Genomic DNA, 15,329 nt, shown 5'->3' with positions numbered 1-15,329 from the left:
TTTTATAACTGTACAAGTCATTGGTGAGACTACATTTGGAGTATTGTATACTGTGTGCACTTCTGGTTACCCAGCTATAGGAAGGATGTCATTAAGCTGCAAAGCATGCAGAAAAGTTTCATGAAATTATGACCAGGACTGGAGGACTTGAAGTATAAGGAGAGGTTGGATAGACTAGGACTTCTTTTTTTCCCAAAAAAGAGTGATCTTTTATAAAATGATGAGGGGCATGGATAAGATGAATGGTTAGTCTTTTTCTCAGGGTAGGGCAGTCTAAAACTGAAAAGCATCAGTGTGACAGACAGCACTCAGTAAACACACTCCTTATACACACACTTATATATACATACATACACACACACACACACACACAAATATTGCCTTGTCATTCTGCTGCTGTTGTGCTGAGTGGACACACTTCATTGTCTTCCTCAGTATATTTTCATAATGGGTCATAAACCAAGCTGGTGTGCTTGGGTTGCTTTATGGTGCCTTTTCCACCATGCACAGTGGAATATTCTGTTTCTTTAGTAATGAGGATGTGAAAATATGTATCTGTTGTTCATATTGTGTATTTAAGGTAGCTACTTCTGTTTATTTTGTAACATGATTGTAACTACATTGTGGAGTGCATCATATTCTAATTAATTTGTAGTCTTAAGTTAACTTTGTTAGTAATTAAAGATGGTATGTCCTAGTGCCGAATAAAAAGGAGCTCATCGCCCTCAGTGAGGGAGAGATAGGGGCTGCCAGGAGTTCACACTGAACAAAAATTAAGTACGGAGCTATTGTTTTCTGGTAGATATCTTTTTGTAAATGTAAACAATTTTCTTTTCATTAATTTTGCTAATCGTTTTTTTGACTTTTAATTAGTTTGATTTTTAGTGCACCTAATTAACAGCCTTGCCCTAAATGCTATGCAACTCCAGCCATTTTTCCTTTGGTCATAACAGAAGTATCTAACAATAGGTTTAAGGTGAAAAGGAGAAGATTTGAAGGAGATCTGACAGGCAATTTTTTCACACAGATGATGGTGGCATATTGAACGAGCTGAATGAAAGCTGTGGAGGCGGGTACAATTATAACAGTTGAAAACATTTAGCGAGCTACATAGATAGGGAGGGTTCAGGGGCAGGTAAATAGGACAAGCTCAGGTAGATAACTTAGTCAGCATAGACAATTTTGACCAAAAGGCCTGTTTCTATCCTGTACAATTCTGACAGCTGAAGGCAAAGGTCGAGCAGAGAAGAACCAAAAGAACAAATGGTAGATGGAGGAAGTGCGGGAGGCCCAGTAAATCAGCCACAGCAATGTCATGCATGGGTTTTTTAATGCTGCAAAAGCAAGGTAGTACATACTCTAAAACCCAAGGCCATAACCCATTACTAGCCAGGAATTGGAATGAGTTCATCAGAGATAAAAAGCAGTTAACACCCACTAGAAGGAACACATCTGTCCTTTAAAATTAAAGAATTAGGTGCAAAATGGACAAAATGTAGGAGAAATGCAAAGAACCTTGTTTCTACAAAGCTATGTGAAGTGACACCAGAACAATTGAAATAAAATTCTTGAATAAATGTAAATTAAAACAGAATGAGAAGAATTCATCATCAAAGGTGAAGAAAAGTCTCCAACTCTTATTTTGGAAATTTCATTTTGTATGTAATATAATTGAGGAAGGTATCTAGCAAGGTACATGGGAAATGACAGCATTGATTCATACAATTTCCATTATTTATGGAATCTTTTTAAGATACTCATGTATTTTCTTATTTTAAACACAGAACTTATTTCCCCAAATTCTCTGCTGAGTGTGCTATAGGAATTGACTAACCAAAATATAGTCTCACTCAAATTAGTTTTGATTATTAGATTTCCTTAATGGCGAACGTATCTGCTTTATATTTTACTTGCAGAAACTCTTTTATTTCATTATCCATTCCTTAACATACAATGGTTTAAAAATGTCTTTAAGGTGAAAATTATTTGAAAATAATATTTTAATGACCATTATATCTATACCATGTTGTGATAATAGTTTTGACTATGGTAAAGATTACACACAATCTGTTCTGTGCTTCCACTGATGGGGAGAGCGTAGAAGGAGACTGAAACACAACCAATAGCAGGAGGGAGTAAATATATACACATGAAAAATATTTGAAAATGTTTCTACCCTGTTTATTAGATATTTAGCCAATACTATGGAAGAGGATGAAGAAGAATACAAGTATGAAATCTTTCCGTGGGCTCTTGGAAAGAAGTGGAAGAAATTATTCCCAGATTTTTTAAAGCAGAGAGATCAACTTTGGGCAAAAATCAATTATAGGGCAGCTGTAAGCAAACGGTGCTGTGAGGAGGTAAGGGAAACTACATATAACAGCAGTATCACTTAAGTATAAATATTGCCCTTCAGAATAGACACATAATCAGACCTAATTTGCTATTCTTTCTGCTGATGGTTTCCCCACACAATGCCTTTTATCTCAAAGGATGGCCCAGAAACACTTAGAATATTCAGCCTCCTCTGTCATTTTGTTGGTACAAGGTTAATCTCCAAACTTCATTTGTCCAGCCTGATTACTTATTATATAAAGCACCTGTTGATCAAAAACCTATCAGTGTTGAATTTTCATTCATCAACTGACAACTCTGAAAGAGTTACAACTTCATCTGATGCATTAATATCACCTCTGAATTCCCTAACTCTGACTTTCAGGAAATGTCCCCTTACTTTAGACTCCAATCAGAAAAAAATTCTCCCTACTCTATAAAATCTATTAATTACCCAGAGCAATTTTAATTTTATTCCTCCAAAACCTTCAGAATTCTTAAGGAATTACAAGCGAAGTCAATGAGAACTTCATAATTTAATAGTTACCACAGCTATATTGTTTAATCAAGAAACTGGATATACCTTCTTTTCTCAAATTAGTTAGACATTATATACATTCACTTGCTATATTGGAAAAGTATAGCTTGAATATTCAGTAGTGAGATACCACTTGTCTCTTAAGTTACCTGATGTTCAGAGTGTGATGCTCTAAAGTCAAAAGTCCAGAGGAAAAATTGGTAGACAGGCAAAAAAGAACTCAACTTACAAATTGTACATTGCGTAAGTGGTGCTAAAACAACTCTGTGTGGGCTATGCCCATGCATTTCATCCAGAGTGGTTAGGAAGTGATAGATTTTCTCTGTGTTGGTTTGCAGTTAAGTACAAAGCAACTTCTAGGATTGCATATCAATATCAAACTAACCTTCATTATATCCCAAGCAGTGTATCTCAACTGCAACTGCTCCCAAAAGCAGTGGAACAACTTGTGCTGGATACAGGAGTGGGAACTCCACTTCCCTAACATTGGATTAAACATTATGGTATCAAAAACAGACATTGCCAACAGTATGAAATTGTCTCACCTAAATAATGTTTAGAAATCTAGCTCATTGTTACCTCTGATTTGAATACACTGATGTCTGTTCTAACAGACTCCCATATTGTAGGTGTAGACAAGCATCTCTACTGCAATCCATTAGTTTGTGTTTTCCTAACTGAAGCCCATGCTATTCCTTTGTCATGTATCTGACATGAGTCCCCCACATGAGTCATCTGTTGTCGGCCCCCAACCAACACATATTCCACTCCCCCCTCCTACCCCTCCTCACAGTCCCCCACCATGCTCTCATGACTATACCCCTTCCCCACACGAAAAACAACGGTGGGTTTCACAGCTGAACAGGTGAGAAGACAGCTGAAACGTCTCAACCCAAGCAAGGCTGCAGGACCGGATGGTGTCAGTACCAGGGTGCTCAAAGCCTGTGCCCCTCAGCTGTGTGGAGTACTTTGCCATGTATTCAACCTGAGCCTGAGGCTCCGGAGGGTTCCTGTGCTGTGGAAGACGTCCTGCCTCGTCCCTGTGCCGAAGACGCTGCGCCCCAGTGGCCTCAATGACTACAGACCGGTGGCATTGACCTCCCACATCATGAAGACCCTGGAGAGACTTGTTCTGGAGCTGCTCCGGCCTATGGTCAGGCCACACTTAGATCCCCTCCAGTTCTCCTACCAGCCCCAACTAGGAGTTGAGGATGCCATCGTTTATCTGCTGAACCGTGTCTACGCCCACCTGGACAAGCCAGCGAGCACTGTGAGGGTCATGTTTTTTGACTTCTCCTGTGCGTTCAACACCATCCGCCCTGCTCTGCTGGGGGAGAAGCTGACAGCGATGCAGGTGGATGCTTTCCTGGTGTCATGGATTCTTGATTACCTGACTGGCAGACCACAGTACGTGTGCTTACAACACTGTGTGTCTGACAGAGTGATCAGCAGCACTGGGGCTCCACAGGGGACTGTCTTGTCTCCCTTTCTCTTCACCATTTACACCTCGGACTTCAACTACTGCACAAAGTCTTGTCATCTTCAGAAGTTTTCTGATGACTCTGCCATAGTTGGATGCATCAGCAAGGGAGATGAGGCTGAGTACAGGGCTACGGTAGGAAACTTTGTCACATGGTGTGAGCAGAATTATCTGCAGCTTAATGTGGAAAAGACTAAGGAGCTGGTGGTAGACCCGAGGAGAGCTAAGGTACCGGTGACCCCTGTTTCCATCCAGGGGGTCAGGGTGGACATGGTGGAGGATTACAGATACCTGGGGATACGAATTGACAATAAACTGGACTGGTCAAAGAACACTGAGGCTGTCTACAAGAAGGGTCAGAGCCGTCTCTATTTCCTGAGGAGACTGAGGTCCTTTAACATCTGTCGGACGATGCCTAGGATGTTCTACGAGTCTGTGGTGGCCAGTGCTATCATATTTGCTGTTGTGTGCTGGGGCAGCAGGCTGAGGGTAGCAGACACCAACAGAATCAACAAACTCATTTGTAAGGCCAGTGATGTTGTGGGGATGGAACTGGACTCTCTGATGGTGGTGTCTGAAAAGAGGATGCTGTCCAAGTTGCATGCCATCTTGGACAATGTCTCCCATCCACTACATAATGTACTGGTTGGGCACAGGCGTACATTCAGCCAGTGACTCACTCCACCGAGATGCAGCCTGAGCGCCATAGGAAGTCATTCCTGCCTGTGGCCATCAAACTTTACAACTCCTCCCTTGGAGGGTCAGACACCCTGAGCCAATAGGCTGGTCCTGGACTTATTTCCTGGCATAATTTACATATTACTATTTAACTATTTATGGTTTTATTACTATTTATTATTTATGGAGCAACTGTAACGAAAACCAATTTCCCCCGGGATCAATAAAGTATGACTACTATCAGCGTTCCACTGCAATATTAAATAAATGCTTGCTCCTTCGCTGGGAAGTTACAGTAAAACTTTCATTAGCTACTATTGAGCTATTTGGTAATTTGATGGTGTAGCATCTGGTTGACCAAGTGATATTTGTTGTGCTCCTTTTAACACACTGGGGGTTAATTCCCATGCCAGATTGAAAAGTACCATGTTCACCAGAAAGTTTTATTATCCTACTGCATAACAACTAATAAAAAGGAATTCAAAGTGTTTTGGAGCATCAGTGGAGTAATATTTCAATAGTTTGGAAATTAACCAGCCTGGTATCATTAAAGTCTGAGTGTCAGGATTAATAGAGTTTTACTACTTGTGTCTTCGTACAATTGCACATAGAACATGGATAGATTATGTTCTATCACAATAGACCAATGGAACAGTACAACACATAGAACAGCCTCTTTGATCCATGATGCCTCTGCTGACCATGATTAAGTTGTACATCTGCCTGCAGATGGTCTTTTTCAAATCTATACCCTGCCTCTTCATTTATCTGTTTAAATGCCTCTTAAACGTTGCTACCATATTGGCTTCCATTGCTTCCTCTAGCAGTGTTTTACAGGCACCTACCACTTACTGTGTAAAAAAAAAAGTCTCATAAATCTCCTTTAAACGTTCCTTTCTCACTTTAAAACTTGTACCCTCTAGTATTTGGCATTTCCACATGGGAGGGCGGGGAAGGAACCCAAGCAATCATCCGCTATTTTCCTCTCATAATTTTATATACCTTTATCAGCTCACTCTTCAGCCTTCAGCACTCCAGAGAAAACAATCAAAGTTTGTCCAACCTCTCTGTATAGCTATTACTTTCTAATATATGCAGTATCCTGATAAACATCTGTATCATCTCCAAAGCTTTCAGTATTACTCCTGTGATGTACTGGCCAGAGCTGCAGATAATACTCCAAATGTGATCTATGCAAAGTCTTATACACCCAAGAAAAAAGCTACACGTGAATAAAAGATATTACATTTCTGTGATAGCTCAATTAAATATTTTTTAATTAGTTTGACACCAGTTATTTCATCTCAGATATCAGTGAGATTTAATCTGTTGGTATGGCTGTGGTCAACACTGGCTAGAAATGGATAAGTTGTTCAAACAGTGTTCAAATATTTCTCGGTTCATCTGAATTGCCTCTGTTTCTTCTTACAAAGACATGAAATTACTAAAATGGATTATGTTTGGGATTTGAATCCATAACATTTCATTTGGAGATGAATTGGTACTTATTGACCCAGTTGACACATGAAAAGAAAGAAAACAAGAAAATTAAGAAAATGTTTGTCCATTCCTTTGATCCTTTCCCTTTATTTATTGCTGGATTAAGCAATAATAATGAGAACCAAATGTACCAAAGATTACTGGAAGTATATTTTTATGTGATTTAGAGATTACTATTTATATGCAGTGATTTTATCAGATGGCTAGAAGTTTGCAGCAATAGTTGCCCCCTATTGCCAGGTGCATTTTTCAGAATCTTACAGTTATCAGAACCAATAATAAATCTAATATACATTATACAAAAATGGAAGTAATTCTAGATTTGTGTATTTCTGGGCCACCATCACATCTGTGACACAATTTTATTATTACAGGTAATGGCAATTGCTCCGTCTCATTACATCTGGCGACGAATAAGGCCACTACATCATAGTGGTGCCATCAGAAGGTACACACAAAATGAAGTCAAAATACCTCGGGGTCCATGTTGTACACCTGTTCATTGTTCACTCTGCACCCAGAAAGAGGATTATCTTAGCATGCATATATCATCATCTTCTTCTTGTGAAAGTCTAATTATAAGGAAGAAAGATTTTCATCAGAGTAATTCTGAGCAACAACTAGATAACCTGGAGTCTGCTGTTTGCTGTACATCAATAGGTAAGAATCCTATAATCTGTCAAACTTACAGTACATATGGTGGTGGAATCATGAGAACCACACAGTACAAAATGAAATATGGAGCCTTTAACACTTGGCATTTAGCGGCATAAAAACAATTGTATAATGCTGGTAATTTACTCAGATATACCAAGGCCCTTCAGAGGGGTATCAGATTCAGATATGTAGAACAGAGTACCAAAAGCTTGACCAAAAACAGAATTTCATGGATGCCAAAGATACTTGGCAATTACGAAGGTAGTCTTGATAGCCAAATTTACACTCCAAATGTGTAATTAAAATCATTAATTCATAAGAAACCAGAATTGGAGGGCTGGTACAATTTGCAGAGATGGACAGGTACAAGGCCATAGAGTAGTGATTAAAATTTAAGTTAAGCCACCAGCTATATTATTTTAGTGTACGAAGGTACAGGATAGTAGGTGGATGGAACTTAGAAAGTTAGGATACAGACAGCAAAGCTTTGAGACTCTAGAAAATGGAAGATGGGAATCTATCCATGAGAAAGCTGGAGTGCTTGAATGTAGAGTAATAAATGCACAGTGAAGATTTCACTGCTGAAAAGCTGAGTTAGCTACTTTATAGCACTGTCCTGCAAAGGTCATTTCAATCGCAATGTATAATTCCGTTTTGAACGACTTCTAAAAAATTTATTCTACTTTTGTCAGTATGTTTGGGGACCGAAGTTTATGCTGATGTATTATCAGGGAAAATAAAATATTGTAAGTGAATGCTCTTTGGTTCTAGGAATTTGGGAGGGGTTGTAAATGGCCTGTTTCTGTCTAATATTGCACTATAACTCTTTGACATGGGAATATGCCTTCTTTTATTTGAAATATACAGAGTGCAAGGGGAATTCTACATTCATCAGCAACCCACAAAATGATAGCATAATATAATTAGGGTGCCCCGGCACCATTGGTATACGTTTGTGAAAATTTTCATCAGGTTTTCAGCAAATGCATTTGTCAATGTTAAAAGTGATTTTATATTATTAATCACATGGATGTTATATGTAAATGTATAACTAAAACATGTAATTGTAAGAAAAAAATCATAACTAGCAGAAACGGATGCTGCTGTGCAGCATTCACACGTGCTCAAAAGTTGTGTGAGGAATGCTAATTGTAGAATTCTGACTGACAGCAAAAGCAGAAATTACAAAACATAATAAGTCATCCAGTTTTGATGAAAGGTCACTGATCTGAAATGTTAACTTTATCTCTTCACAAACGCTGCCTGACCTGTCAAGTGTTTTCAGCATTTTTAATTTTTATTTCAGACTTCCATTATCTTGAAGTATTTGATTTTATTTTACTATTTCCTGACAAGTTTAATACTTTATCCTTATGATTTGGTTCAAAGCTGATGTCACTTAAGATTTCCTTTAATGCAATTGAAATCCTTTTGTCATTCTGTAATGAGGGAGACTCAGAATCAGATTTATTATCACTGATTTTAATGGCGAGAAATTTGTCGTTTCTTGGTAGCAGTAGAATGCAGACAGAAAATTACTCTAAGTTATAAGCCTTTATGCTGTTCACCCATCAAGGGGGATGGGGAGAACATGGAAGTGGTGTTAATGAGAAGGATTGAATGGCAGAGTGGGCCTGTGGTCCCTTTTCTACTCCTGTTTCTTGTGCTGTTAAATGAGCAATCACATTAGACGACAAAGATTTTGCTTGCTGAATACATTTGGGTGTACATTATGGATTTTGGGCTGCTGATCATGAAAATCACCATGAAGTTTTCCTATGACACACCATTTTTGCGATTGCCTTTGTTATTTCAATTCATAATTCAAGTTAATTAAAATGTTGCCCATAATGTAATAAGCTGAAAAGTTTTTTTAGCTTGTCCATAATAGAGAAGTGGCAGGTGGAGCTTAATACAGCCAAAGAAGCAGTGTTGCATTTTAAATAGTTAATGGCAGAGTGATCTTTTGGTCCAAGTCCATACCTCGCTGAAAATGGCAATATAGGCAGTGGAAAACAAGTCATGCCTTCATGGTCAAGGAACTAAGTGTGAGGGGCAGGAAATCATGTTGCAGTTGTACAAAACTTTAGTTAAGCTTGTATTTCAGCAAGGATATGGAAGCTTTGGGGAGGGTGTAGAAGAGGTTTATTAGAATGCTGCCCGGATCGGAGCGTCTTAGCTCTAAGGACAGGTTGGACAAACTCTGGATTGTTTTCTCTAGAGCGGGGGCTCCTAACCTGCGATCCATGGCATAATAAAAGTTGGGAACCCCTGCTCTAGAGCATTAGTGGCTGAGGGGAGTCCATAGAATCTGATGCATAGATAGGGTAGACAGCCAGAATCTTTTTTCTCCAGAAATGTCAAACAGTAGGGGCCAGGGCTTTATGATAAAAGGGGAAACATTTGTTTTTACACTGAGTGGTCAGTGCTTGGAATAATAATGGTAGGTAATAATGGAATATGATAGCATTCAGGAAGCTTTTGGATATCATGCTCAGCACTGACATTGTGGGCCAAAGGGCCTGTACAGATACAGTATTGTTCTATTATTGCTTAGCATATCAGTTAGTTAGACTTGATAAAGCAGAAAAATAATCTTTAATCCTGTAACAGTTAGCGTACTCTGTTGTCCTACCAGTACAAATATTATTACCAAGACTTTTCATTTACATCAAATATTGAAATATACAGTTGAAAATATGTATGTGGGCAATAAAGGTGACTGGAGGCAAAAAGAATGATATTTATTGTCACAAATAGGTAATCACAATGAATTTCTCATCTGAAGGCTGCTTGTTTAGTGAAGGGTTAAATCATTGTCAAAGCTAGACCCTTTTCTCTTCGCAATATATAACAAGCAAGTGAATTATTACATTACATGGACCATAACAAGCACAACCTTTAATTATATTGTGTAACACCATTTTGCCAACTATTCCCATCTACAGCCCACATAATGGTGAAACTGGTGAAAATAAATCCCAAGGATTTCTACAGTTATATTAATAGCAAAAGGATAGTGAGGGATAAAAGAGTGGACAGCTATGTGTGGAGCCAAAAGAGATGGGGGAGATTCTGAACACTTTCTTTTCTTCGGTATTCACTAGGGAGAAGGATATTGAATTGTGTAAGATAAGGGAAACAGGTAGGGAAGTTATGGAAACCATGATGATTAAAGAAGAGGAAGTACTGGCACTTTTAAGGAATATAAAAGTGGATAAGTCTGCGGATCCTGACAGGATATTCCCAGGACCTTGTGGGAAGTTAGTGTGGAAATAGCAGGGGCTCTGACAGAAATATTTCAAATGTCATTAGAAACGGGGATGGTGACAGAGGATTGGCATATTGCTCATGTTGTTCCATTGTTTAAAAAGGGTTCTAAGAGTAAACCTAGCAATTATCGGCCTGTGAGTTTGACATAAGTGGTGGGTAAGTTGATGGAAAGTTTTCTTAGAGATGGTATATATAATTATCTGGATAGACAGGGTCTGATTAGGAACAATCAACATGGATTTGTGCGCGGAAGGTCATGTTTGACAAATCTTATTGAATTTTTTGAAGAGGTTACTAGGAAAGTTGACGAGGGTAAAGCGGTGGATGTTGTCTATATGGACTTCAGTAAGGCCTTTGACAAGGTTCCACATGGAAGATTAGTTAGTAAGGTTCAATCATTAGGTATTAATATTGAAGTAGTAAAATGCATTCAGCAGTGGCTGGATGGGAGACGCCAGAGAGTAGTGGTGGATAACTGTTTGTCAGATTGGAGGCCGGTGACTAGTGGTGCACCTCAGGGATTTGTACTGGGTCCAGTGTTGTTTATCATGTACATTAATGATCTGGATGATGGGATGGTAAATTGGATTAATAAGTATGCAGATGATACTAAGATAGGTGGAGTTGTGGATAATGAAGTAGGTTTTCAAAGCTTGCGGAGAGATTTAGGCCAGTTAGAAGAGTGGGCTGAAAGACGGCAGATGGAATTTAATGCTGATAAATGTGAGGTGCTACATTTTGGTAGGACTAATCAAAATAGGACATGCATGGTAAATGGTAGGGCAGTGAAGAATGCAGTAAGACAGAGGGATCTAGGAATAATGGTGCATAGTTCCCTGAAGGTGGAATCTCATGTGGATAGGGTGGTGAAGAAAGCTTTTGGTATGCTGGCCTTTATAAATCAGAGCATTGAGTATAGAAGTTGGGATGTAATGTTGAAATTGTACAAGGCATTGGTAAGGCCAAATTTGGAGTATTGTGTACAGTTCTGGTCACCGAATTATAGGAAAGATATCAACAAAATAGAGAGAGTACAGAGAAGATTTACTAGAATGTTACCTGGGTTTCATCACCTAAGTTACAGAGAAAGGTTGAACAAGTTGGGTCTTTATTCTTTGGAGCGTAGAAGGTTGAGGGGGTCTTGATATATTTAAAATTATGAGGGGGATAGATAGAATTGATGTGGATAGGCTTTTTCCATTGAGAGCGGGGGAGATTCAAACAAGAGGACATGAGTTGAGAGTTAAAGGGCAAAAGTTTAGGGGTAACATGAGGGGGAATTTCTTTACTCAAGAGAGTGGTAACTGTGTGGAACGAGCTTCCAGCAGAAGTGGTTGAGGCAGGTTCGATGTTGTCACTTAAGGTTAAATTGGATAGCTATATGGACAGGAAAGGAATGGAGGGTTATGGGCTGAGTGCAGGTTGGTGGGACTAGGTGAGGGTAAGAGTTCGGCACGGACTAGAAGGGCCGAGATGGCCTGTTTCCGTGCTGTAATTGTTATATGGTTATATAATGTTGTGTTTATGATATGCCAATTATCTGTTTGGTTCAGCCCCCATGCGTATAGTCAGTTCACTCTTTTGTGATTTGTTTTGTATAATATATGCACAACTGTATTTCAACATTTTTTTCCCCTCTTAGACAATCAAACCATACAAAATGGGGGAAGAATGTATAACCCTGGTGTAAAAGACCCAGCCATGGACTGGTTTAATGGAAATGAGGAGTAAGGATGCGTTGCAAATAATGTTGGATTCATGTCACAGTAATATGCAGAACTGAGGACGGATATCCTACTTTTAACAACATCAGATTCCTTCTATTGTAAATATAATGGAAATGAAAAAGTGAAGAACTGACAGTTCCCTCTTAATAACCAGCATCAAAGGGATCATTTCTTTACGAGCTCACACTGAATTGCATCACTGATGTTATTTTACAGTGTGAATATGATATTAACATACTCTGCTGATATAAATTAAGATACAACCCTGTATGAAATTCTTAAAGAAATGAAATGTGCTTTACAAACAATTTTCATGAGGTATTTCCATGACCATCACTGCAGATGTGGTTAAAATATTCTAGTGCTACACAGTGATTATTAGATTGAAACAGGTAGGTTTGATTTGGTCTCATACTATCAAATTTACATTTTTCCTTTTTATTCAATGGTTACTATTTAAAGTAATTTACTACCTGTCCACTAGCAAACATATTTCTTTTTGTGGGCATGAATTTATTCTAGGCATCCTATGTTTAAATAATTTTCTATCTTGTCCTTCCTACCTGTAAAATGTTTGTAAAAACACAATATAAGCAAGAGAAAATACCAAAAAAAGTATAATTTTATGTACAGAGTAGAACTTTACAATATATCCAGCAAATTCAGATGTTTTTAAACTCTTCATTTCATGGGTCCTGGTTTCACTGAAGGGCCGGTTTAAGTTTCCTCAGCTTGACAAGGAAAGCTATTTTAGGAGAAAACATAGAACACTGAGAATTGCTTATTACAAATATAACAACTTTATGCATAATGATATAAGAATATAGAACTGGGTGTTATCCAACAAGTCAGGGTACAGATACTTATTCTCAGGCAGTAGTTCAGTCCTTGTGTCACTTTTTGCTGTTGGACTGTGTTCTGATTTTTAATGCCTTTAATACCTCCCTCTTTTAAGCCCTCAAAATTTATCATTCCCTAGATTAAAAATATCACTTTACCTTACTCTGAATGCCTGCAAGAAAATGAATCTCAAGAGAGTATGTGGTGATATTTATGTACAAACGTACTTTGATTTAAAAAAAACAAGGTCCAGCTGCAGTAAACCTGAAACAAAAATAACTGCTGGAAACAAAGCATATGTGGAAGAAAAACAGTGAACATTGTCTGAATAGGGTAACCCTACCTGATTAATGAATCACTTGCTCACTGTTCCAGTCTGTGAACTACTGTTCTTCTATTATACTAATGCGTACTCAACAAGGGGCACATTGCTGGAAGCTGACAACCCCACTCACCCTCCAACAGTGCTGAGTTTTCCCTGCTTTTCCCCATTCATCACTAGCTCTTAATAGGACTGTAGCCGATTCAATTACTAGCTAAATGCACTAGTAGGCAAGGGTTCTTGCCACCATCTTATGACCAATCAAGAACAGGCAATCAAGCTTGGCTTTGTGATGCTCATATCCTGTAATTTAATTTAAAAATGCTGAACTGTGCAATAAAGTTGAAAGAGCCATGTAAATATTAGAACTTGTTTCCCATAGTTTGTAGATTGATTAAGAAGAAAGACACAACTTGTAACTTAGTTAGCACCTTGCTCATTTTGTGTTTGTTCCAATGTTTCTTTCCAACCAACGGGCAGAAGTGCTATCACTGTTCCTGTAGTAAACTTGTAAACTGCAAATTTCCATCAATACCAACTGAACAAATGACCAGAGAGCCTGCTTTAATGCTGGAGGAGGCTTGGCCACATGCATCCAATATGTGATATCAGGTTGAGAACAAAATATATTTGGGAAATAAAACAATGAATTGTTGCTCTCTGTGAGGTTGAGAGTGGGGGCCGCAAGAAGGATGAGCTACTGAACTGGTTCAGGGAGTCATTCGGGGGGTGGGTGTGGTAAGAAGAAAAAATTGTTATACACACTACTCTTTCACAAGCATTGAGAGTCCCAAAGGCTGTGCTGTCTGTCTGGTGCCCGGGCTTGGGACAGCTCATCTGACATGCAGAGGAATTTGGAGTGGAAGGAGAAAGATCCAGTTGTCATAGTCCTTGTGGACATAGTTAAAACAAGGAAAGAGCTTCTGCTGACAGAATTTGAGCAGCTAAGGACTAAATTAAAATGCAGAACAAAAAGGTAACAATCTCTGGATTGTTACCTGAGCCACATGCAAATTGGCACAGGATTAATAAAATTAGAGAACTAAATGTATGACTCAAAAACTGGTGTGGGAGAAGTGGCTTTGAAATCATGGGACAATGGCGTTGGTATTGTGGAAGAATGGAGCTGTTCCAATGGGACAGGTTCCACCTAAACCATCTTGGAACCAGGGTCCTGGAAAACCATATAACTAGGGCTGTGGATAGAGATTTAAACTAAATAGAAGGGGATTGAGTTCAACAGTTTAGAAAAGTAAGGATAAAGTAAAGGGGAAGGAAAGTGCAGGAGATGTTACAGAAGTCTCCACAATAAAAAAGGACAAAGGTTAGAAAAGGATAAAAAATTAACTTCCAGTAATATGGAGACAAAATTGAAAAGGGTAATGAATACAGGACTAAAGGTGTTAAAACGCAAACACGAGGAATTCTGCAGATGCTGGAAGTTCAAGCAACACACATCAAAGTTGCCGGTGAATGCAGCAGGCCAGGCAGCATCTCTAGGAAGAGGTACAGTCGACATTTCGGGCCGAGACCCTTCGTCAGAACTAACTGAAGGAAGAGCTAGTAAGAGATTTGAGAGGGGGAGGGGGAGATCCAAAATGATAGGAGAAGACAGGAGGGGGAGGGATGGAGCCAAGAGCTGGACAGTTGATTAACAAAAGGGATATGAGAGGATCATGGGACAGGAGGCCCAAGGGAGAAAGAAGAGGGGGAGGGGGGGAAACCCAGAGGATGGGCAAGGGGTATAGTAAAAGGAACAGAGGGAGAAAAAGGAGAGAGAGGGAAAGAATGTGTGCATATAAATAAATAAATAAATAACGGATGGGGTACGAGGGGGAGGTGGGGCATTAGCAGAGGTTTGAGAAGTCAATGTTCATGCCATCAGGTTGGAGGCTACCGAGACGGAATATAAGGTGTTGTTCCTCCAACCCGAGTGCGGCTTCACCTTTACAGTAGAGGAGGCTCTCATCCGTGCAGGGT

The 15,329-nt window shown here is 39.1% G+C and overlaps 2 protein-coding genes across 5 annotated transcripts in view; one reads left to right on the top strand and one right to left on the bottom strand.

Moving 5' to 3' along the window:
• The window catches only part of spdya (speedy/RINGO cell cycle regulator family member A), a 34,737-nt gene extending 20,859 nt beyond the window's left edge, over positions 1 to 13,878 (top strand). For all 3 annotated transcript variants that reach the window (XM_072247191.1, XM_072247182.1, XM_072247177.1), the window contains exons 5-7: positions 2,189 to 2,360; positions 6,905 to 7,190; positions 12,103 to 13,878. In XM_072247191.1, coding sequence (XP_072103292.1) covers positions 2,189 to 2,360; positions 6,905 to 7,190; positions 12,103 to 12,191 — 547 coding nt within the window. In that variant the 3' untranslated portion in view covers positions 12,192 to 13,878. The remainder of the gene's footprint in view (positions 1 to 2,188; positions 2,361 to 6,904; positions 7,191 to 12,102) is intronic.
• The window catches only part of trmt61b (tRNA methyltransferase 61B), a 40,697-nt gene that overhangs the window by 2,459 nt on the left and 22,909 nt on the right, over positions 1 to 15,329 (bottom strand). For both annotated transcript variants that reach the window (XM_072247154.1, XM_072247163.1), the window contains exons 7-8: positions 12,819 to 12,932; positions 7,005 to 7,102 (exon numbers count right to left, since the gene is read on the bottom strand). In XM_072247154.1, the coding sequence (XP_072103255.1) occupies positions 12,889 to 12,932 (44 nt within the window). In that variant the 3' untranslated portion in view covers positions 7,005 to 7,102; positions 12,819 to 12,888. The remainder of the gene's footprint in view (positions 1 to 7,004; positions 7,103 to 12,818; positions 12,933 to 15,329) is intronic.

This window comes from Mobula birostris, chromosome 2 (assembly GCF_030028105.1).
Source record: "Mobula birostris isolate sMobBir1 chromosome 2, sMobBir1.hap1, whole genome shotgun sequence".
In the NCBI taxonomy this organism is placed as follows: Eukaryota; Metazoa; Chordata; class Chondrichthyes; order Myliobatiformes; family Myliobatidae; genus Mobula; species Mobula birostris.
This window is presented reverse-complemented; position numbering and strand designations above follow the sequence as displayed.